Below are 26267 nucleotides of genomic sequence, written 5' to 3' on the forward strand. Positions count from 1 at the left end.
AGCAGCATCATATGCGTTTCTCCATGTCTTTGCCATGGTGAGGGTGACAAAATTACTACCGTAATCAGAATGATGGGAAGTTTGAGTGCGCTCGATTTAATCTAAACGGTAAACAGAAAAAGTTGTTTTGACCTTAACCCGTTCGGCAATTTCATTGGTCTAATGAAAGCTTCACGCCGGCAAAAAACTGAGCACGTCACAATGTTTTTTTTTTTTTTTTTTTTTTTATAAAATTTGAAAGCGGGAAAAATCCATATATTAGCCGCGTCATTGTATAAGCTGCGAGGTTCAAAGCGTGGGAAAAAAGTTGCGGCTTATAGTCCGGAAATTACGGTACAAGTGACAGGTTTCTCTTCAAGAACAAAAGTTGCTAAACTTTCTGACAGTCTCTCCTGTCAGAAAGCTCATCAAGAACATGAGATGCTGCTCTGAACAGTCTCTCACTCTCTGTGCTGGTGCTTGGGCAGATAAATACCTGTGTGCAATCCGCGCAAGCAACGGAAAGTGGTCTTTGTTTATGCATCCGTAGTCAAGGGGATTGCCGCTTCTGGCGTGGTTCAGATAAATACGTCAAGTTGTGTTGTAGCTGCGCTAGTTGTGGCACTGCTGTGGATTGGGGCACTTTCCTGAAGAATCTCTTGCTGTACTCTGTATATATATCTCTTGAAAGTTCTGCTGAACAAACACTGCAGATCGCAAATGTGATGTCCTTATCAGAAACTTTGAAGAATTTCCACACCGCTGACATGATCTGCCTTTGTTTGGTAGTGCCGTTGTGGAATTATGTAACAGCCGTGATAAGGGCTAGATCGATCCAGATTGAAATCTGAGCACTGAGGGGCGGGGCGAGGAGGTATATATTTTCGGCCTTTTTTCTCTTTCGAAACCGAAGTGCCATTTTGGACGAAAATTCGTGCATCCTAATAAATAAGTATATATATATACATGTATATATATATATATATATATATATATGTATATGCATACCTATATATATATATATATATATATGTATATATATATATATATATATATATATTATACACACACACACATATATAAATAACACACAAGACAAAGATCCCCCATTTAGCCTTAACAGACTGTAGGGGCAAGTGCTGTTAGCGAGCACCTATGAAGGCCGGAACGGTACACGAGGGGGTGGGTGGCCAGCACCACGCCCGACCGCCTTTGTCTCCCCAGTGGCAATGTTTTACACACTGCAGCAGGTACTCATTTTAGGCTGAGTCGACCTAGGGGAGGCCCGGGACCGGTTCAGATAATCGTCACTGGTGTTGGCCATGAGCAGGAATCGAACTCTGGTCGCCAGGTTCGTAGCGCAGCGCGCTAACCGCCATACATATACATATTAGGGCTGCAGCTAACGATAATTGACTATTCTGCGATTATTGCACCGATTAATCATTAGCTCTTACCCGATTATTCAGCTTGTGCCCTGACTTAAAAGGTTGTATTAAAAGTGCTTCGAGATGCACCGATCGACCGGAATTAGCCGATTATCTGCATGCTCGGCCGGACCGGTGACCGGCCAGTCAGCCTCACATCTTTCCGATTCCAAGCCGGTCCGTTTTGTTGCCAGCGGCGCAGGCAATGACGTCACAGCCGCATGTAAACATGTCATTGGCGTGGAAGATCTTCACTGTGTGAGTGAAGAAAACAAAGTTCGAAATGTGCAATAATTAAACCGTGGGGGAACCACCACAATGACTTTCGGAACAACAAACCTAATTAGCCATTTAAAACACCATCACCCAGATGAAAATGCACATTTTAAAAAAAGAAGCTAAAAAGTGAAAGCGGCTAAAGCTAGCCAGAGCTCAGAGCCAGTCACAAGTCAGAAGCATCTCCCATCATTCCTTGGTATGAGCAGCGAAAATACCAAAACAATTATGAGGAAAATGATGGAATTCATGGCCCTGGATGACCAGCTGTTCTCCACAGTTGAGGACAGAGGGATCAGAAATCTGATACATTTCCTCGATACGGAGTAGGAGGTACTTTCCGACGTCACCTTGCCAGAGATGTTTAATCTCGTGTCATGTCACACACGCAGCCTGTTATCTGTCAACATTTGGGTACACAAATCCGGGAGAGGGGAAGGGGGGTGCTGGATGGCAGAGGCAGGCTAAATACATACAAATTGTGCCGTTGTGATTTAACGTAATTTTTCCCACCGTGTCCGATATTAAAATCAGTGCGACACACATTGTAAAAGGCGTGGGCATTGTCGATATGGCTTCAGGATATGAAATTCAATTCTTCCATCCAGCTGTTGTTAAATGTACATGTATATTTTGTTTTTTATCACCGGAGCACCAGCTGAGTCTTCTCCTCCCTCCCCTCTACCAGTGATGCTTGATTTAACATCCCGCGTCTACTGCCTGCGCAGATATCAACAGCGCAAATGGGTTTTGGTTGCCAGATTGAGGTCATAAATGATTTGTAATGTGTATGATGTGTCGATTGTGTGAGTAGGATGTGTTTCATTCAAGATCTGGCAACTGGACCACCTTGGAATAATATATTGATGTGATTATTCATATAACGTGGTTTGGGCCATACAAATTACGGGAGTTTTTGAGGGAGAAATAACAAAACTGAAGACTCCTGGGAAAAACGGGAGTGTTGACAGGTATGCAAGCCGTTCCCGAAGCAGTGCTCCGTTTTACAACTGATATTTGGACATCTAACATAAGTTGAGCGTATTGGACACTCCAGTTTTTCTGATCTTTGGAATGGTTTTGTTAGACGAGTAATAAAGAGAAAAAGGTCCATTTATAAAAATTGTGGGAAATGACATCTGTTATATAAAGCAACTCATTTGCAGTTAATTGTTATTTATACCTCTTTCCAGTCACACAGCACTTTATTTTGAGATGTTTAAGTGAGAGAAGATCCTGTAACTTAGTGCAGTTTGGGGGAAATTGTAATGTTTAATCATTTATTTTATTATGAAAATAAAATTTAGCGTTGAAGAAAGGTAGATTTTGTTTGTATATGTGGTCAATAATAGTTCTTAGAAAGAAAATCGGAATAAAAAAAAAATAGGTATCGGCCAAGAAAATTGCAATCGGTGCATCTCTACTGACAATAAAGAGGACAATCATCTTTCAAAAATACCTCTAAATGACATTCACTGAATTCAAGGGAAAAAATACTTTTAAGTTTAATTCAGTAAAGAAATTCACTGCAAAAAAAACTTAGTATCAAGTGTTTTTGTCTTGTTTTCCATTTAAAATATAAGTGTATTTTGTATATACAGTAGGGAGAAATAAGTATTGAACTCAAGTTTTTCCCAGTAAATATATTTTTAATGAGGCTTTTCACATGAGACATCAGTATTAACTCAAGAAATCTGCACATTTTCAAGTTGTGTAATAAAGTGGATTGACATAGGAAAAAAGTGTCAAAGACGCTAAGAAAAAGCAGTTCGACAAGGAACCAGCTGAAATCTGTAAGTAGTTAGAAAGTAATTATACCTCCTATCTGTGCAAATTAAAATCAGCTGGGTTAGTAAATTGATGGTCTATAAAAAGGCTTTTCATTACCACGGTGTCACACAAGAAACATCTCATGATAGGTAAAAGCAAAGAACTCTCCCAAGACCTTCGCAACCTTATTGTTGCAAAACATATTGATGGAATTGGATAAAGACGTATTTCAAAACTTCTGAATCTTCCAGTAAGCACCATTGGGGCCATTATCCGTAAGTAGAAGCAACATCACTGTCATCAACCAGCCACAGAAGCTCCTCGCAAGATTTCTGACCAGGGAGTCAAAAGAATAGTTAGAAGAGTATCCCAAGAGCCAAGGACCACTCAGAAAGATCTCCAGAAACACTTGGAGGCAGCAGGTACCATTGTCACAGAGAAAATAATAGGCAATGCACCCCACCGCCATGGCCTCTATGCATTTACATTTATGCATTTGGCAGACGCTTTTATCCAAAGTGACTTACAGTGCACTTATTACAGGGACAATCCCCCCCGGAACAACCTGGAGTTTAGTGTCTTGCTCAAGGACACAATGTTGGTGGCTGTGGGGATTGAAGCAGCGAGCTTCTGATTAACAGTTATGTGCTTTAGCCCACTTCGCCACCACCACACTATGCATGCTCACACCCTGCCAGACTCCATTACCAGGAAAAAAGGCATGTCGAAGCTTGTTTAAAGTTTGCTACAACTCATTTGGACAAGCCTATGAAATACTGGGAGAGTGTAGTCGTCTGGTCAGACGAGAGCAAAATTGATTTGTCATACTACACACCATGTTTGGAGAAAAAATGGCACTGCACATGACCCTAAATACACTATTCCAACAGTGAAGTTTGGACGTGTAAGTATCATGGTGTGGGGTTGTTTTTCATCGTATGGTACTGGCAGCAACGATGAATGGAGCCATTTACCGGGATATTCTTGAGATGAATCTGCTGCCATCCACCAGGATGATGAAGATGAGATGTGGGTGGACCTTCCAGAAGGACAACGATCCAAAGCTTACAGCAAAGAACTCTCAATTGGTTTCAGAGAAAAAAAAATCAAGGTGTTAGAATGGCCTAGTCAATCACCTAATTTGAATCCAATTGAACTTTTGTGGAAAGAGCTAAATATCAAGGTTCACTAGAGGGCCCCCCGGAATCTTCAAGATTTATAGACCATATGTTTAGAAGAATGGGTCAAAATCACACCTGAATACTGCTGCCGATTAATTTCTTCAGACAGGAAGTATCTTGAAGCTGTCATTACAAACCAAGGCTTCTCCACTAAATATTAAATACATTTCAGTTAGCGTGTTTAATACTTTTTTCCTGTGTTATTTGTCTTTATTGTTTGGGATTCTTTGTGTGTGGATTTCTTGAGTTAACACCAAAGTCTGGTGAAAATTTCATGTGAACAGCCTCATTGCAAATATATTTACTGAAAACAATGTATGCGTTCAATACTTATTTCCCCCACTGTAAGTGTATTTTTTTTATTTACATATATTTTTTTCACTTGGTTATACTTCTGGGAGTGCAGTAAAGACAAAATATACTCTATTATCTTATATGCTGCTTCTCAGGTGAATGCAACTTTTTTTTTTTTTTTTTTTTAAGGATTTTTAGATATTTCAAAATTATTTTTAATAATATATTCAGCATTATCAGATAACAATTTTTTTTCTTCTGCAGTATAGCTGCTAAAGTAAATGTACATTGTTTTAGATATTTTTATTGGAAAACAAGCCAAAACAAATCATAAACGTATTTTGTTGCCGTGTATAATGGGGAGAAGACTTCCTCATCTTTCTGTTCTCTTCAATCCATCTTTAACTAAATAAAAACCTCTCTCTCATTAATAAAGCCGCATATTACCAATTTTCTTCACGGTAAGAAATGCACAGTGACATATATTATGATTCAATAAGTCACAAGCCATCATGTGATAATCTAGCTGCAGCAAGCACCTGCGCTCTGGATTAGTGTCCACGTGACAGATTGTGTCCCTTAGATCGGGACATTTGCGCAATTCATGGAAGAGGCCAGTTTTGGAGTTTGTATTTACACAATCTGCTTCCATATATGAGCTTAAATGCAGTTAATGCGTTATAGCTTTATTAAAGACGCCTGGGTGTTTCCTTTTAACACTCTGGGGTTTGAGGGTATTTTGAGCCCTGGAGAAGTTTTGACATGCCTTGACATTTGTGCTTTTTTCAGTTGTTTAACACATTAATGGCTAAAGTCTGATAACACTGTATACAGCACAAACTGGGTTACAATAATTTGTGAGCAACATGTGTGAACATGTTTGTATTTTTGAGAAAATAACGTTTATGCTTGGTTTTTGAAAAAATTAAAATTGTAAGTAATTGAAATAAGGTCATATAACACATAATCATCATTTGTCCACAAGACTTTTGAGAACTGGATCTTGTAGCCGAGAGTTTTTGCTACATAATGATGTGAAAATCATCCTGATCACTCATTCATACAAAACATGAATGAACGATCATGAATATTTATGTCATTCACACCTGAGGCTACAAAGACCCCTCCCCTGGGCCTATCAATGAGGAATGTGACAGAAAGAGAATGAATGCGAGGAGACTTGATGATCAAAATCAAGTTTTAAGTTAAAAGTAGTAATCTGACTATATATTTTCTTTACATAAAGACTTTACTGAATTTTAGACCTACACTACCGTTAAAAGAAGTCTCTTCTGCTCACCATGACTGCATTTATTTGATCCAAAATACAGTAAAAACATTGTGTGAACTCAATTTACAATATAAAAGAACAGTTTTCTATTTAAATATATTGTAAAATGCAATTTGTGATCAAAGCTGAATTTTCAGCATCATTACTGCAGTCTCCAGTGTCACATGATCCTTCAGAAATCATTACAATATGCTGATTTTCTAATATGGGCATATTTAAAGTTTAACCTGAACACATATTTGCAAGCACAAGCTTTGTTGATGATAATGAGGCATTTTAAACACTAGATAAAATATAATCTAAACATTCATATTATTTTTATATCATACAGCATACAACTAAAACTTGCTTATTAGGACATATTTCAAATGTCAATACTGTGAATCCTGTCTGGCAAATCTGGAAACAGTCCCACAAGTAAAATATGTACATGTTTATATAAAATAGCATGTCAGCTAATGAAAACTAATTGACTTACTCGTCTGAAATTGTTTTCTCGGCTGGATCATGTCTGTCTTCAAAATACAAATGTTCATCGGAGTCCCGCTCTTCTTCTGAGGAAAATGTTAACTTTTCCTTAATATCGACTGTGTATCGTTGTAAACACGCAGAAAAGTTGAGTTGTGTTGTGTTTACATTAAACCTCGCGGTCGGGGGGGCGTGTACATTTCCCTTGATTTTCTCAGCACATTAGCGTATGAATGGCGCGCTCTGCTGGTGGGAGTGATCACATTACAGATAATTAGATGTACAGTTTTTACTGGTCTATCGTTTCATACAGATTAAATTGTAGGACAATATTTGTTTTAAATTTGAATTGTTTTATTTAAAAGTAGACATTTTAAGCTTTCTTTAGACATATGTTTCATGTTTGTGTGAAGAATTTGCGGAGTTTGTTCATTTTTGTGACGTGTTTCTGAAATGTATGTTTTGGTATGTATTTAATGTTACTATGTTAGTATAGTATTATGTGTTGCAGTATAAACACACACAGTACTGTGCAAAATGTTTAATTGTTTTAGTGGTGAAAAATTTATAGTGAGGATATTTTCAATATTAATGCTCTGATTTAGGGCTGAGCAGAATGATGATGTGTATATATATTGTGGCGATGGTATGAAGTGTCAACCTGTAGAGATTTTTCTGTTCTATATATTGTGTTAGGGCTGCACGATTTGGGGAAAATGTCATATTGCGATTATTGAGGCTAATATTGCGATATGCGATTGCAATATAATAAACAAATGGTATCATGAGTCAACTTGCTTGGTTATCAAGGAAAATGCACAAATAGATTACTGATAATGCTGAAATGTGTATTTCTCAACTCAAACATACAAACTAGCAACAACAGCAACTATAAATGCAGTGTTTTCAAATTTAAATATTTTTACAAAATTAAATAACATCTTTGCATTACTGCAAACTTGTTATTTTCTCTATATTACACCTAAATAAAATGGAACAATAAAGAACATACACATTTTCATGAAAATAAGATTGTCCAAACAAACAGGGACGTTTAATCAGGATGTAACATGTACTTTCTATAAACTCTTTTGAAAAGGGAAGCTTGATATAAAAGTGTGGTTCATTCAACAACAACACCCGTTTTAGTGGTTTGATTGTGTGTGTATATACATATTTTATTGTTGTTGTAATTTTAGTGTTATTTTTCACATAAGATTGATTTTATGATGATCTCATCAATGATGCAACATGTTGCGAGCTGCACACTGGAAACTCACACGTGCCACTCCCTAAACTGAGACTGACTGGTCATCTTTTTAGAAAATGGGCAAACCGTTCTCAGCGAGAATGGGCTTTCACGTCCACACATGCACTTTATTTAATAAAATCGCAGCATTTGCCATCATATAATCGCACAGGCTGACATTGCAATATGATTAATCATGCAGCACTATATTGTGTCATGTAAAGGTCTTTGTGTGCAATGTGAATGCAAGTGAGACTGATAGTGAGAGAGACAAACAAACATGGAGAAAGATGAACACGCAAAACGCAAGACAACTTTGTCAAATGGAGGAATTTATTTTTGCATTAAAAGAAATAGGCATTTGGGATGGGTAAGATATAGGGCTGTCAGTCAATTAAAAATTAAGCGAATTACATGAAATGCAGATTAATCAAATTAATTGCAATTATAGGGATAGTTCACCCAAAAATGATAATGATCTTATGCCTCATGCCATCCCAAATGTGTATGACTTTGTTTCTTCAGCAGAACACGAACTAAGATTTTTTTGAAAATATCTCTTCTTTGTTTGTCCATTCAATCCAAGTGAAGGGTGATCAGATATTTGTAGCTAAAAAAAAATCACAAAGGAAACATAACATATCTTCAGAAGCAATATACTAGGTGTGGGTGAGAAACCCAATAAGTCCTTTTTAAAGTGGAGATTTAGAGTATAAAAAATGTATTTAGTTTGTGTAAAACTTTTTTGATTGGCAGAATTTTACTTAGTGCACACTTCAGGAAGTCCTTTTGAGTGTTTGTTTATAGGCTAGTTCACAGTAGTTTAATATGCTGCTTGTTCAAAATATGATCAAAATCTCCTCCGGTGCCTTTCTCAATGCGTGCTATAGGCGAACCGAACTATTGAGCAACTACTGTACGTCTGAGATGTTGATTTTGTGGAATACTCACATCAAATGCACTGCGTTTGTAGACTTGGTGCTTCTCAATCGGAAGGAGAATCTTCTTCCTAGATCAATCCTTCTGAGGCTGTAGCCTAGGCTCCTCAGCATTCAGCGCTAGAATGAGACTGTCCAGTAAGTGTGCATGTCTACGTCATAAAGGTTTCTGCCACTGTGGTCATAGCGAAAATTTAAAGGGAGAGAACAAGCGGCATCGAAGATGACGTGGTAATTGTGGTGATCCTTTACAAGTTCTTTGTAGATATGGAGGATGAAACATTCACAGTAGTACAATTGCACACAGAAGGACTTGTTTTCCACAATTGCATTTTTTTTTTGAGATGTAGAGACTTTAATACATATGAGTCTTATGGACTAGTTTAATTGTGCTTTTAGTGATCATGAGCCGCTTTACCCCAGAGTTCAGCTGAATACCACTGCTCTCTGGGAAAAATTCGACCCAACATACAGCTGTAATTAATGAAAAAACACTGTGGTACCTCGCTGTTATGAAGTTTGAGTCTGTGGAAGTATATGTGGCACCAGTGCAAGTGTAACACCATGTTAACACAGAACTGCTTATTGAAGTGTTTCCCCCCTCATTTTACTTTTTTGCATGACCGCATATGTATGAACTAGGGTCATTAATGAATAAGGGCTCAGGGCAAAAATTCCACTGAAGGTGACAAAAATTACCCCAATATTGAAAATGTGAGTCAATGGTTACATAAATGCTATAGACACTCAAGAAAATAATCATTCAAAAATGGTTCTCAGTCAGAATTGAATGCTTTGGTTTTGTTTTGGCAAAAATATCTACAATAAAATATGTTTTTAAATATATGTTGATGGATACATTTGTATGCTTTTTAAGTTACTTTTCGCTCTTTGTTACCCCCCCGCCCTAACCCCCTCACTCTTGTCACCTTTTTCAACTGTACTGACTTTAGAGGTATGACCTCAAGCGAGCGCTTAAATATTTTGAAACACAATTATTAAGAAAATTCTTAAGGGTTCACAAACTTTCTAGCGTGATTGTATATTCAATATATTTCCCAACCCTGCTACTTTGAAATGTTTATTTTCTCTTACAGGGTTTTGTATCGTTCCTGATGCCTTGCTTTGCTGTGGATCATCTTTACCTGTCCTCAGATGAATATCTGTTCTCTGAAGAGGAGACGCCCATCGCTGAAGGTAACAACACAGTCTGGTGTAACAGCAACTCATAATCTGTAGCAGCAATGATAATGAAGGTGTTTTCTCAGACTCAGATGTGAGTCGGGACATTCTGCAGCTCGTTCAGTGTCTGCGGCTGGTGAACGAGGCTCTGCCCGAGGAAATGGCATACGAGATGGAGAAAGCGCTTGAGCAGCTGATGTCTCCAGAGAGAGCATCTGAGAAAGTGCTGGAGGGGCTGCTTGCCAAAGACACGTCAGTATTCCTCCGTCACCCATTTAAAGCTTGATGCGTTAAGCTTTACCTTAGTCCCACTAGTCATTGATCAGATTTGATTAATCGGGTGAATGGTTCTCTCTAGTGTGAGTGTTATTGAGGACATCGCAAACAAACTGCAGGACATCCGTAACCCCATCGCTGCGATCAGTGTGCTTCTCAGAGAACTGGACCTTGAGACCGATGCAGAAACTGACACCAGACCCACAGCAGGTAACAGAAGATTCATGCTTTTGAAGTTATTTGCTAAATACTCCTGCTTCGTGTCGGGGTCCTGATCACACTGTCGGGGTTTGTTTGATAACAACCGGCTGACTGTATATTATCCTTTACATATTGCCCAAGCCTATCTGTCATCATTTACTCACCCTCATGGCATTCCAAATCTGTATGACTTTTCTGCTGAACACAAAAGGTGTTTTTTAGCTCAATTAAAGCCATTATTCACTGAAAATCTTTTTCTAAAGTTAAAATATGGCTTTAGAAGTCTTGGAAAATTGTGCAGGGGTCATATGGACTTTTCGGATCCTATATAGTAGGGTTGTCACGATATCATGGTTACATTCCTATATGTATCGTTCTGCGTTGTCTCCCGCTTTCCATACTGTCAGTTTCCCAGACACTTCCCATTGGATGTTCAATTGGAAATCCCCTTTGATGTCACCATCTCCACAAACAGTCTCGACAGACTGCTCAGTTTAAAACCCTGCCAAAACCCATTTGCTTCAGTGGCTTACTGTATTCATTTGTTCATTGCTAGACCATATTTTTTAAAACATTCATTTTGTTTGTTATTGAACAATCTGCGATCTTGTTTCCTCATCCCATTTTCGTTATTTTTTATTAGGTTTGTGTTTGGCCCCATTTCCTTATATTTAGTTTGTTACACTGGGGAGAAGTGGAAAGGTAAGCAGGTCATGTGACGAACATTGTGTACACATGTAGGATTTAGATACTGTATTGACCTGTTTCAGTGACGTTACATTTTCCCTTAGCCACCATATTTGTGACCATCAGTGGGAGAAAACAATGGCGGTGAATGGAAAAACACCTGAAAAACTATATCAAGAAAAACGTCAAATTGCTTTTAGTTCATGCCAAGTCCCAGGAAAAGTTCATACAGGTCTGAAGACAGCACAAATATTGCCAAATTAGACTTTCTCAGACATTCAGTGATATTTTATGCACGATTCATCTCCGTACACCGGCAAGTCTGAAGTTGACCGGTGAGTACACGCCCACCAGTAAATCAAAGTAAACATCAATCATTCATAAATTACAAATGTTTTTGACGTTTCCTGGTCTGATTTAGTCACAGTATAAAAAAAAATAAAAGATTGGATGGAGAATAAGTGCACACAAATAGAAGAGTGCTTAAAGATCAACAGCAGACAAGTATTCCAGCTAGTAAAGGACATGATGCAAGAGAAGCAGGCAAGAGTGAGTACCATTAAGGACAAAGAGGAGAAATGCTTTACAGAAGAGCAAGACATAATAAATAGGTGGACAGAGTATTGCTCTGACCTACAATTACCAGGCCTGCGGAGATCCTAGCATACAAACTAGTCAAGAATCAACGAACAAGGATGATCGCCCAGTACTGCGAGAAGTGTCTGAAGTCTCTGAAGAATGGAAAAACAGTAGGTGATGACAACGTTCCCTCAGAGTTATTTAAGTGTGGAGGAAGGGGTAGTGTAGGTCCTCACCAGAAGCTGCAATAAGATCTGGCAGACTGGAATGTGGCCGACACCCTGGACACAGTCACTCATCACCTTCCCAAAAAAAGGCAACCTACAGCTCTGCCAGAACTACAGAACCATAAGCCTTATACTGCAAGCCAGAACAGCAAAGTGATACTCAACAGATTAAGACCACAAGCAGAAGAAATCATAGCAGAACTGGCTGGATTTCACAGTGGACGTAGAATTATAGAACAAATTTTCAACTTAAGGATTCTATGCGAAAGGTACACACAACACCAGCAGAACATCTGCCATGTCTATGTGCACTTCTAAAAGGCCTTTGACCGAGTCTGGCATGAAGCTCTTTGGGCCACCATGAGAAATTACAACATGGGCAGGAAGCTGATAGAGACCATCCAACAGCTGTACACCAAAGCTAGCAGCACCTTTCTACTACAGGGCCAAATTGGAAAATGGTTCCTCACGACTGTCAGTGTCCGTCAAGGATGCCTCCTATCTCATTTTTTGTTCAATATATTCCTGGAGTACAGTTTTTTTTTTTCTTTGTAAATAAACGTTTTACCATGGCCATTGCAACCGTTTTTTTTATAACTTTTGTGTGTGTGTGGCGCACAGTTTTCACAACTTTTAATCTTTACATATCGCAAGTGCAGGTTGAGTAGCAGGAGGTGTTTGTGTTTGTGTGAAGGTCAGAGTGGGTGTGGGGTGTGAGATTGGGCCTTCTGCAGTAGATCTGCAGTAGAACACGTTCAGGTCATCAGCCAGTTGTTGGTACAGCACAGGGGTGATGGTAGAAGTCCTGTAATTTGTGAGTAGTTTAATGCCACTCCACACTGATGCAGGGTCATTAGCTGAAAACTTGTTTTTCAACTTCTCAGAAAATCTTCTTTTAGCCACTCTGATTTCCTTATTCAGTGTTCATAGAGCCTGATTGTACAAGACTTAATCCCCACCCCTGTAAGCATCCTCTTTGGCCTGACAAAGCTGCCTAAGCTCTTGTAAACCACGGTTTGTCATTGTTTAACTTTAAATAAGTCCTAGTAGGAAAGCACATATCCTCACAGAAACTGATATATGATGTAACCGTATCTGTGAGCTCGTCCAGATTGGTGTCTGCAGCCTCAAAAACGCTCCAATCTGTGCCAACGAAGCAGGCTTGTAGTTACCGCTCTGCTTCAGTGGTCCATTTCTTTACTGTCTGTACTACAGGTTTAGCTGATTTTAGTTTCTGCCTGTAGGTTGGAAGATGATGAACCATACATTGATCAGAGAGTCCCAAAGCTGATCTAGTGACACAGCGATATGCATCCTTTATTGTTGTGTAGCAGTGATCCAATGTATTTCTGTCTGTGGTGTGGCATGTAATGTGCAGTTCACATGTGAGGTTTACTTTGTTAGAATCCCCAAGAATAATAGAGTCCGGATATTGTTGTTCTGTGTCTATGATTTGATCAGTCCGCTGTTGCAGTGCTGTGTTCTCACACGTGTTTGGTGCGATATTCACACTGAGGAAAACTCCTGTGGCGAGGAGAAAGGCTTACAGTTAATGAAGTGTGCTTCCAAATTAAGACAGCACATCCTCTTTAACGTTGTTACATCTGTACACCAACTTTCATTGATGCAAAAGCATGTTCCACCGCCTCTTGTTTTCCCCGTTAACTCTGCGATCCGCTCTGTATAGCAGGAAGTCCGGCAGATGTAATGCGCTGTCCGGAATGGCTTCAGTCAGCCAGGTTTCTGTGAAGCACAAGGCAACAGAGGTTGAAAAGTACTTGTTTGTATGAGTGAGATGTTTTGTTTGGAAGAAAGCTCTAGAGAAGAGTTTCTCTAGATGAATACTTGGCAGTGCTGTTCAAAAGCCACGCCATCTGTGTTTGACCAGTGCACCAGCTCGTCTCCCTTGCCTGCGTGTCATGGCAAGTTTAAACAAAACAGCTGCGCCTCCGACTGAAACGTCCAGCAAAACGTCAGAATGTTCAAAAAAAAAGGGTGTCTGGTATATGCTGCCAAATGTTCAGCAGTTGGTCCCTGGTAAAACTGACTGGAAAAATATGACTAAACACAGGACAAACAAAAGAACTGAAGAGCTACACACCGAGGCGGCTATCCGTGGCGCCATCTTGTTACCAAAACTTTGTTGCAATACTATACCACCTAAGGTATCACGATACCACATGATAGTGTGTTAATGCTTTACACAGTTTGTCATAGCAAAGGTGGTACTTCGAAACAAGCCATTCCACCTGTTGCTCTGGAAGTGGTGAAAATAATTGATGGATGAACAGGAAAAAGGCTCAAATGGACTAACTTGTTACCTAATACATTAGTTTGATGTAAAAAATAAAAATAAAATAATCTTTGCCGCATCAAAATGGACAGTTCTAACTGCTTTAAACTTTTATTAAATTATTTCTGTGATTAGTTGGTAAGAAAGTTTTGAGCAGCTGATTAATTATTACAACCACTTTAGCCCCTCCTGGTAAACAGCAGCGCGAATGCAGATTATGCGCGCACTGGTTTGATCGCACGGCACAGAGACGTGATCTTAATCATAAGTGCGAACTTTGCGTTGGAACCGCCACCATGCGTTTGTAATTAAAAAATCAATAAATGAGTGCAACTTTCGAGAGATCTTCTCACTCTCCAAAGTTTTACTTAAATCCATATTATCTATTAGGAGACACAACGGCCAAATGAACACACTAGGATTCAGACATGTGTGTTTGAAGAATGGGAAAACCACTCATTGAAAAATAAACGATACCATGTAAGAGGCAAATTCTAAACAGCATTTTGCACTATTAAAAGGCACTTCATTAAGGGGAGGCCACTCAAAGACTAATGTTATTGCAGACATGTCTGATTTAAATTAAGGTTTTAGTGAAAATATTTACTACATGTACAGCTTACGGTACTACTGTATTGACTGTATTACCATTTAAATAATACTGTGGCAGTGGCAGTATTTTTACGCTTTTGTATTTCGATACTACCGGAGCACCGGTCTACTATATGGAGTTGTTTTGTATTTTATTTTATTGATTTTTATTTATTTATTTATTTTTTTTTGGTCCTATTTTGAGCATGACACATCCTGATCACAATCCACTTTCAATGTATGAAAAAGAGCAGTGAGAACATGCTTTAAGATGTTACCTTGTACTTTTATCAGAAGAAAGCCATAAAGGCTTGGAACGACATAAGATTGTTTTTGTGTGAAGCATTCCTCTGATCAGTGTTGATGTGTGTTTGTGGCAGGTCAGTCTCTTAGAGTGCGCATTGGTCTCTCTCAGCTTTACGGCAGTAGTGCGGCCGCCAGTCTGATCGGTCAAGCTGTGTGCCAGACTGCCATGACACGAGCGCTACTCTGCAGAGACTTGCTCATCCTGCTTCAGCTGTATATGCGCATCAGCTATAATGTAAGTTTACACACATACATGCACATTTAGAATACACCGTTAAGACTATTTACTGATTTTGTGTGTCTGGCGCCCAGTTGTTTCTTCCAAGCGGCTCTGAGATGCTGCAGCTGCAGCAGGATTTGATTCCTCGCTGTTCTCACCTGCTCTGCTCGTATCACCTGCTTAAACAGATGAGCCTGATGCTGTCCTCATCTGTACCGATTGACATACTGTGAGTCACATGCCACATCCTGAGAGAGAGATAGTCAATGCAGTTTGTAATAAGTACTAATAAATCTCAAAGCTTTAAACTGTAAAATAATAATAGTCTTGTCATTGCATCAGGGATTCAATTAAATATTGTGATTTTGTGTTTCATGGTATTAAATTGTTCTTATGTTTTAATTCTGAAAGATGTTTTCAACTTGTGAGTTTTATTGAAGCTCATCTTTTCATGTTCTCTGATGTTTGTTCTTCAGTAATGCAGATCTGCAGCATCTCTCTGTTCTAGAGCTGTCTGATGCCTCGACTCATACAGCCAACAGATCAGGTCACATTAGCACAACATCACCATACATAAACACACTATCACCATACAGATATGTGCTGATTTATGTTAATGGCCAATTATTGACCAATTAAAACAAATATATATCTCATTTATTATGGCATGTGTTACTAAGCAACAGTCTTTTATAGGGTGGCCAAACATCCTCTTTTTCCCAGACATGTCCTCTTTTTTTTGGACCTGGAAAGTGTCTGGCTGGGATTTCAAAATTGCCTCTAAATGTCCAGGAGATTTTTTTAGATCAACCTCTGTACAGGTCCTTCTCAAAAAATTAGCATATTGTGATAAAGTTCATTATTTTCCATAATGTAATGATAAAAATTAAACTTTCATATATTTTAGATTCATTGCACACCAACTGAAATATTTCAGGTCTTTTATTGTTTTAATACTGATGATTTTGGCATACAGCTCATGAAAACCCAAAATTCCTATCTCAAAAAATTAGCATATCATGAAAAGGGTTTCTAAACGAGCTATTAACCTAATCATCTGAATCAACTAATTAACTCTAAACACCTGCAAAAGATTCCTGGGGCTTTTAAAAACTCCCAGCCTGTTTCAATACTCAAAACCGCAATCATGGGTAAGACTGCCAACCTGACTGCTGTCCAGAAGGCCATCATTGACACCCTCAAGCAAGAGGGTAAGACACAAAGAAATTTCTGAACAAATAGGCTGTTCCCAGAGTGCTGTATCAAGGCACCTCAGTGGGAAGTCTGTGGGAAGGAAAAAGTGTGGCAAAAACGCTGCACAACGAGAAGAGGTGACCGGACCCTGAGGAAGATTGTGGAGAAGGACCGATTCCAGACCTTGGGGGACCTGCCGAAGCAGTGGACTGAGTCTGGAGTAGAAACATCCAGAGCCACCGTGCACAGGCGTGTGCAGGAAATGAGCTACAGGTGCCGCATTCCCCAGGTCAAGCCACTTTTGAACCAGAAACAGCGGCAGAAGCGCCTGACCTGGGCTACAGAGAAGCAGCACTGGACTGTTGCTCAGTGGTCCAAAGTACTTTTTCGGATGAAAGCAAATTTTGCATGTCATTCGAAATCAAGGTGCCAGAGTCTGGAGGAAGACTGGGGAGAAGGAATGATGGTCTGGGGTGCCATGTCAGCTGCTGGTGTTGGTCCACTGTGTTTTATCAAGGGCAGGGTCAATGCAGCTAGCTATCAGGAGATTTTGGAGCACTTCATGCTTCCATCTGCTGAAAAGCTTTATGGAGATGAAGATTTCATTTTTCAGCACCGACCTGGCACCTGCTCACAGTGCCAAAACCACTGGTAAATGGTTTACTGACCATGGTATTACTGTGCTCAATTGGCCTGCCAACTCTCCTGACCTGAACCCCATAGAGAATCTGTGGGATATTGTGAAGAGAAAGTTGAGAGACGCAAGACCCAACACTCTGGATGAGCTTAAGGCCGCTATCGAAGCATCCTGGGCCTCCATAACACCTCAGCAGTGCCACAGGCTGATTGCCTCCATGCCACGCCGCATTGAAGCAGTCATTTCTGCAAAAGGATTCCCGACCAAGTATTGAGTGCATAACTGAACATAATTATTTGAAGGTTGACTTTTTTTGTATTAAAAACACTTATTATATTGGTCGGATGAAATATGCTAATTTTTTGAGATAGGAATTTTGGGTTTTCATGAGCTGTATGCCAAAATCATCAGTATTAAAACAATAAAAGACCTGAAATATTTCAGTTGGTGTGCAATGAATCTAAAATATATGAAAGTTTAATTTTTATCATTACATTATGGAAAATAATGAACTTTATCACAATATGCAAATTTTTTGAGAAGGACCTGTATGTGACCTGTAAAGCTGAAACTTGCATGTCAGTGACAAAAAATGAATTGGCATGAATGCAGATGAGGAGAGAAACAAGTCCTGAGTCTTTATTCACATTCTCAATATTATGTGACAAGCTCAAAACATCAGCCCAAGGGGAGTTTGTCATAAAAATGAGATCTTTAGGAATAAGGCTACACCTGGGCACAGCAGGAGGACTGAAAAGTGAAGTATAGCAGGGGTTTTCAAACTGGGTTTTGGGGACCCCCAAGGGGCCTAAGGGGTCCGCAGAAAAAAGAAAAGAAAAAAGACCCATCTAATAATTATGGTCTTCCACTGTAGAATTGGTCCATTTTGGCATCACAGCATGAAAACATTGTCACTTTGTGGAAAAAGTTATTTTTTATACTCTGTAATAATGCCATTTCAAAACATGTGAAGCATTTGCAAAAAAGGTGCTAAACAGAAATGAACAAACTCTCAAAAATGTCTACTGAACTTTCAGCACATGCACACACACCTGTTAGCACTATAATGCTATAGTTTATATGTAATTCACTGCGCTCCATGTCTGGACATCTATCGCAGCCGGACCGTAACGGAGGATAAAATAAGTAATCCAAAAAATATATCTATAATCCCCGCTCTTGACTTCATGCCAGTAAAGTTAAGAGCAAACAATATATTCCAAAGATTTTTAAACGGATGTTCTAAAGTCAATCATTCTGTAGGCAGCCGATGGAAGATGCAGCATCTGGGACTGGAGTGCTTTGCGAGTATAACATTGTTGTTTTAGGTAAAACTTAGTTTTGCTTGATTATTAGGATAACCATTAACTGCACACATTGTCCGCAAAATTTTATATGCATCTTGCAACATTTAAAAAGCAAGAATCCAACCTCATGACACTGGCTACATCCAAAACCCCAACCAGAAATTTCGCCCACCTTGCGAAATATAGTGGACTCGCTGAGATTGTTGTGAATAGCTTTTTTTGTTAAAATGGGTATTTGCCAAAAAGTTACATATCTGCGCTTCCCTACAAATGAACATGCAACACTATGACATAAAAGCACAACACCAAGTTTTTCTGTGGTTGAGGTGCTGCAAAACACTACAGGGGTTGCAAATATTTTTGAAAGTTTGGGAAGCACTGATATTAACATGTTTATGACATGATGAATGCTTACTCTTCTTCTGTGTGTTATCTGTAGTGTTGACTCCTCAGACTGTGGTGGAGTTGTTCTATCACACTGTGGCTCGTAAAGCCATCATGTCTCAGATCTTCTCACAGCAGAATGTTGAGGGCAGTCAGACAGCGCTGGACTGGTCGCAGATGATCTCTAATGTCCTCTCACTGCTCTGCCAGTTTCTGTATCCTCTCACTTTCAAATGGACTTGATATTTTCACACAGTTCTTGATTTTAAATAATCCTGGTTGTTGAAGTTTATGGGTTAAGTATTTGCCTTGCATCATTGCATTAGCTGGCCCAGTAATTCCAGCTTCCTCTTTCCTGAATGCCTGATGGGAAACTGCCAGTATGCACAACTACAGGTGAGGGACAACCCAAAGAACTGGGTAGTTGTTGATCTTGTTTACACCTGTTATTATGCGTCTTACGCAATCTGTCCACAAGTGAAAAAATACTGTTACCACTGTTCTTAACTGATGGCTTAGGGTTTGGGCTTGCCACCTTATGTTTTAGTAATGAAATGATGATCATGTTATCCAGCATTATTTGAGAATGTTCCAAAAAGCATTTTGTGTGCTTCAATGGAAGCAAAGAGTTCACATTCTGGCCATGTTCATACAGCAGCAGAATATGGATGTGTTCACACACAGTTTGGTTATTTATGAGAGTGACAACTGGTTTCTATAACTGAACTGACGCCTGCAAAGTATCAGGTATCACAACTGCATTTTCAGCAAACCTGTGCTGTGTGAACGGAACCATACTGGACAAGTTGTTAGTTACGTCATATATTGTGAAAACCACAGTGCACTGTACACGGACATGTCTCGCATTTTTCATTTTCAGTTTTACAATACAAATAATAATAATCTTTGATATTTATGTCACTTGTTACAGCTGTTATAATGCGGTTGTGACTTCAGTTGTTCGTTCTTTCGAGCCGTTACTGTAAGCTGTTGTATGAACAGAAAATTTCTCAAACCTGTAAGTAAAAAAGTTTGTCAATCTCAAACACTGAATTTGAACGTGGCCATTGTAATGTTCCTTTGGGTGCTGCGTCTTTCCAGTTTCTTGTCTTGTCATGATTGTAAGGTGCCGTGTCAAGTCAAATATAGTTAAACCTGTCTTCTCCATTCTGTTGCATCCATATGTATTTGAATGCAGGAATATGCCCCTTCTGATCTGCGTCTGGTGGGTGTGACAGAGCCTAATTATGCCTCAGTCTAGTTGTTCAGATAATCCACCGCTTTAATCATTTTTAAAATTAGTATTGCACGTCCATAAAAGTAACATCTAACATTTTGGGTGATACTGGCCAGTGTTTGTCTAGTCAAAAAAATTACTGACAAATATTTTTGTCAACCATAACAAAGGCAAGATGAAAAATGCATCATGGCAATAATTAAATTATTTTAATTAAAACATAGTATTTAAGAAAATACAAGAAAAATATATTAATAGTGCAAATTCTGCAAATTAGGGCCTTAAAAAGTTCTTAAATTGGAGCATCATGTCTTTAAATTCATACGGTCATGGCATTAAATGTTGCATGAGTGCTTGTGAACTCATTGCGTTTAAGTAGGGTGACCGGTGTCCTAGTTTTAAGAAGTGTGTTCTAATACATGTTTAATCCTATTGCGTTCGGGTCTTTTTTGACCTGGTAGAGGTAAAAATTTAATACCACATCGTTTTTAATACGGAACCAAACATTGTGACTCTGTCAAGCCTACCAAATGAACAATGCTTTCCCCTGATTTTTTTGAATTTTTATAAAAATGGTTACATCTTTTGCATTCCTGGGTCAATTTTGACCCGAGCATTAATTGTGGCTTTACACATGATGTTATTAAGATATTTTCGCACATTTATGACTTACATTTTTCTTAAAAATACTTTACTTACATTTAGCCTCTTACCCATACTTGCACACTTTTTTTTTTTTTTTTTTAAATGGGCCAGCATCTTGTTTACAAACATGCATACACAAACACATAGACGCACGTAAATGCGCGCGCGCACACACACACTGACAAAACAGATGTAACTAACAATAACTAATTAAATGCTTATATATTTTTTTTAATGTTTGCAGATTTGTTTGGTCTAACAGTTTAATATGTTTTTGTCAATTTTTACATTTGCGTCAACTGACAAAAATGGCATATACATTTTGTAACTATTTTACTTAATGCTACACTATTTACCTTTTAATTTAGTAAAAAAAATAACAATGTTATTAATGAGTGCAATAAAAATCCCTCTTCCAAACCATGTCTTTACTCAGATACACTTGGATAAATCTATAATAATGATTTTATATTTTAGAGCTGTGAGGACGTGGGTATTTGCATGCATACATCATTCGCCCGTGCATGTTCATGTCATATCCGTACACAGAGAAAATAAGATCCGGCTACTGTAGCGTGTGTGGGGGAATAGTGTGAAGCCGTTAGAATGAAAAATTTACCATAGATCATTCAAATGGCAAACCTTCAGAGAATCACTGGTTGTATAAACAAAGAAACTCCGAACGGAGTCTATGAGCAAAAAGAGAATGCCTCAGAGTCCGTAATAAAACCTGAATCAACATCGGCTTGACGTTTCAGAGGAGATGACGACTGCAAGATCTGAAATGATTTAAAAGCGACACAGAGATGGCTTTTATCTTACGATGCTTTTGATATGGTTGATGTATAGTTGTGTAAAAACACACGTGTAGCGTATGAAGGATAATCATTAACCCATCAGATTCTGAATAACAAAGAACCCACTGTTAAAACTCCTAATCACGGAAATAGTGCCAACTAGTCTCCACGAGCACAATGCGCTATTGACAAAGAGACACTCAGCTATTGACAAGCCCCCCCTTTCCCATGTGACTCGCCTCACACCCTCGTGTTTTACCATGTGAGAAAAGCCATGTGAGACTCTGAACGTAAAAATGTGTGTATGTGTGTGTCTTTCAGTTAAAACCTAGAAATGTTTGTTCCTAATGAAATATGTTTAATATGTTGTGTATTTCTGATGTTAGATCAAAACTAGTTGAAATTTGTTTTGTTGTATAGTTTAAACTCTGAGGCCTTATATTTAACCTCTTCCCAATCCTGTAAAATTAGCCTAAAACGCCTAATCAAGGCATACCCAAAGTAAATTTAAAGCTGTTCTTGAACCGTTTGGAGTACATGCATGGTTTTGGTCACATTTGAAAGGGGACACTCTGAAGTTTTTTCCCCAGCAGTCAGAATTACTGTAAGTGCTACTGATTCTGAGTAATAGAAGTTTGAACACAATGAAATAGAAGGTTTTTTTTTCCGCCTGAAATTTGTTTTGCATACAGATGCCTGCAGATGACTATAACTTGTAGCTATTAGCTTGAGAACACAATGGGATCACAGCATGAAGCCTTACCTAGTCCAAGTTCAAATTTTAGAACAATACCATAAAAAATGAATATTTTACACATGTTTTTCTAAGGGTACACCCAGGCGTTTTACAAAAGTGCCTTTTGGATACTCCAAAAGGACCCTTTGGTAACCTAGGACAAAAAGGCTCCTACTTTTGAACGCTTCAACGTACAGTCATAATTTTGGGCTCTAATGAAAGATGACACTTAGAGCTATCATATTCCATATCCAGATCCACTATTAGTTTTGCTGACACAGAGTAACTGATGCATAAACACATTAGAGTGCCTTTTCCCTTCTTGAAACTAAATGTTGTGCATATAAAAGAGTCAAAACTAGTGCTATGGTGGACAATTTGTTTATATAAAAAATACACAACAAGCTATTTACATGAATTTTTACACAAAGTATTTACAAACCATTATAAAATTGTACATGTTTCTAGCAACATGCCAGTCATTGTAGCAGTCACATTTGGGTACAAAGCACAAAGGCACATCACAGGAAGAGTACTTCACTGGTGTCTTTGCATGACACTGCCTGCACTTCAGACGCACCAGCGGTGCAAGATTTGGTGATGTGCAACGGCCTGTGATGTGCTCTTCGTGGAGCAGGAGATACGGGTCTGGCTGTGGAGTGAGACCCCAACTCTGCCATGCTCCTCAGCAAGGGTCTCTCTGAAAGCCCTCCTCTCTTGATGAGGTGCTGTCCTGCTGCTCCACTTTATGTGGCCGCTTGCTGAGTGGGGGAGAATAAATAAATGTAATTTACAAAGCTAGACACAACTTTTCCATCTTTTCTGTATTATATATATATATATATATATATATATATATATATATATATATATAGTTTTTCTTTTTCGAGTGTGTAAATATGCATTATTGTATGTATATTTACTGTAAATACTGTATACTTTGCCAATGTACTATGGAACAAAGAGATGGGCCTACACCTCCCCCATCAATTCAGCATTGTAACAAATAGATGGGCCTACACCTCCCCCACCTCCCCGCATTGTAACAAAGAGACTCTCAAACACAACATATATTCTTATTTTCAACTTATATTTATTTATATATATATATATATATATATATATATATATATATATTTACAGTAAATATACAAAACGTCTATATAGCATGTCAATAGATCTGAAACAAACAATGAACTAAAACCTCACACACGCACATACAAATACAAAAAACACGCACAAACGGTTCAAACACTCACTGAGGAAACACACGACAAAGGGTAATTACAAAATGTGTTCATTATTCAAACTAAAGCTTATTTATGCGAATATACAGTAATATATGTTATAAAACACAAGAAAACACTTACTTGTCCAGAGCCATGTCTCATCTCTCCATATTTCCTCTGCCTCCAAATCATCCGTATTGTTTTCAGAAATTTCATCTCCAAACTCAGAATTTTGACAATGAATGCCTTCTTATATCACATCCTGGGGTGAAAATCCTGTTTTTCGCGTCCGTTTCACCATATTTAAATCGACAAATGTGTAATCAGTTCCAAAACAGCTCTCCAATATTTTTACGCACGAAACACTGGGTAATGGCAAGGCAATTTTGCGCACATACATTACAGAAGCATCCTGTAATCTTCCGACTAAAGCTGCATATCACTGTTTTCAGAATTTCATTGGCTATACGATGCGTCAGTCATTTCCACTCTTCGATGTAATTGGTTTGATCAGTAAACAAAGGAAAGTGGGTATGCCCTTACATTCGACACAGACTGTGGTTGGGTATTGAAGGCTTTGGATAGGACATGGAAGCTCCTATTGGGTCAAATGAGGTGTCAATCGAAAGGTCAGAGTGCGTGCTTCCATTTTGATACCGGATATAGGAAATGTTTACATCTGAACTGAAGTTATTACCGATAATATGTGAAAGATTAGGCACAGATGCCAGGTGCTTTGAAATGATGCAACAAGAGTTTGTGGATATTTATTGATGTAATAATGTGATTTGGACTAAACATTTTACTTGATTTGATCGTTTGGACATTTGACAATGAAACAACACCGTTTTTGTCGGGAAGTTATGGCTCAGTGGGCTACTTTGAGGCTTCAAAGGTGAGTTGCCTAAATGTTGTTATTGTTTGTTTATATGTTGGTGGTCTGACAAAGATATAGATTGTACCTGCTGTTGTGATTGTATCTTAAAAAGGTTTACATCGTTCGAATCACGAGTATCTCAGCTTTCCAAATATATGTATTATGTTTACTTTTTTTTTTTTGGAGTTTTATCTTTCAAAAACATAAACCTCTGAAACACACCGTGGGTCGAGTTCGCCACGTCGGACCAATAAGGTGTTAATAGCCTAAGAGTGTATATCCACTTTTAAGTGTACTAAATACACATTTCTTGGTATCAAATTAAACCTTACGACTTGTCCTAGTTGAATATAAATATAAGATTACCTTAGAATTGTATTCTGCTATGTTTTACCATCTTTTGAGTTATTCAAGCCAAAGCCGGACCCGGTCATGCAAATGAGCCTTGACGGGACAAAGGGACCATCTCATGCCCAAAATAAGGGAGACTTTTACGACCTCCAAAGGAATGTGCAGAGATTGCTGATTCTCACTTAATTCTTACTGAGAAGGAGAAATGAACCCTTTTAGTCGTATATATTCTATATATCCATGTGATAAATGTATTGACATGTATCTAATGTTCCATCTCATGATTTCCCTTTGTTGTTTGGTCTATGTTTTCTTGCAAACTCTAATGGGTTAATGTTTCAGACTTTGCATACTATGGTTAACCGAAATCATATGTGTGGCATATTTGGTCTCTATAACTTGGTATTTTGAAGATCGAAATGACTGTGTACATGATATGTCGATAACAACAACATATTAGTATTACAAGAATATTTCCTAGTTTCTTCATTGGCTACCACCCCTCCAGGGTGCACACCAAGGAGCACCCTTAGAACAAAGAGCAATAAACCAAATTCCCGCCTGGAACTTCCACCCTTCTTATTGGTCGAGCCAATGAGAGGTGGGACACGTTTTCTAAGGTTATAAATTGCATCCACACCGGCCCTTCGCTCTCTTATCTCTTCCTCCTTGGCTGCTCCCAACTTCATCTCTCCTCCCTTCCCCTTGGACTCCCCCCGGCTCCCCTCTCTCTTCTCTTCTGCTGAACATCGAACTTCTCGGAACAACCCTTCAGCTCTCTCTTCAAGTGAGTTTCAACTCCACGCTCTGGAAACACCGACCCGAAATCCTCCGTCTCAAGAACGCCACGAGGACACGACATACACGCAGTCTTGCTCAGCCACACTAAGGTCCATTTTGCAAGTATTATTTCATCTGAAATCAAAACGCGTTAAAGTGTGTAAGTCCATTTGCTGGCTCTTAAGGGTTAATTGTTGTAATAAGTTGGCTATCCTTATAATAATCCATCTATTTTCCTTATTGTTTATTTTGCTTATTTTATGTTACATGTTAAATGTTTGTTTGTTGAGTTCGTGATATATTCTAGTTCCTTGTATTAAACCCAATTATATGCTTGATTGTCTGTGTTTGTTGGTCATAAAACAAAGCCTCTTTAATGTGCGATTTAAAGCTACGAGCTGATATTATCAAAGTAAGTTAACGTGCTTTGATGAGTGAGCTTATAACTAAGAATAAACCTTCAAGGGAATTGATCAGGGATATTTAGCGAAGCGGTTCGCGGGACGAACTGACTTAGACACACACTAGCAATCGTTGTGTCTAAAGTTAACGAACGTTGCCTAATTTTTGTAATGTCATTTATTTCAAAACAACAGCATAAGATATTGCACTTTCTCAGATGACATCTTTTTGGATATCGGTCTTTTCATTATTTATT

At 38.6% G+C, this 26267-nt stretch overlaps 1 protein-coding gene across 2 annotated transcripts in view; it reads left to right on the forward strand.

The window, feature by feature from the left end:
• nup160 (nucleoporin 160) overlaps nt 1-26267 on the forward strand; it is a 105644-nt gene that overhangs the window by 38381 nt on the left and 40996 nt on the right. For both annotated transcript variants that reach the window (XM_052122432.1, XM_052122433.1), the window contains exons 13-20: nt 9971-10070; nt 10142-10307; nt 10414-10541; nt 15290-15450; nt 15528-15664; nt 15912-15982; nt 19013-19172; nt 19284-19353. In XM_052122432.1, the coding sequence (XP_051978392.1) occupies nt 9971-10070; nt 10142-10307; nt 10414-10541; nt 15290-15450; nt 15528-15664; nt 15912-15982; nt 19013-19172; nt 19284-19353 (993 nt within the window). The remainder of the gene's footprint in view (nt 1-9970; nt 10071-10141; nt 10308-10413; nt 10542-15289; nt 15451-15527; nt 15665-15911; nt 15983-19012; nt 19173-19283; nt 19354-26267) is intronic.

Source organism: Xyrauchen texanus, chromosome 49, assembly GCF_025860055.1.
Source record: "Xyrauchen texanus isolate HMW12.3.18 chromosome 49, RBS_HiC_50CHRs, whole genome shotgun sequence".
Lineage (NCBI taxonomy): Eukaryota > Metazoa > Chordata > Actinopteri > Cypriniformes > Catostomidae > Xyrauchen > Xyrauchen texanus.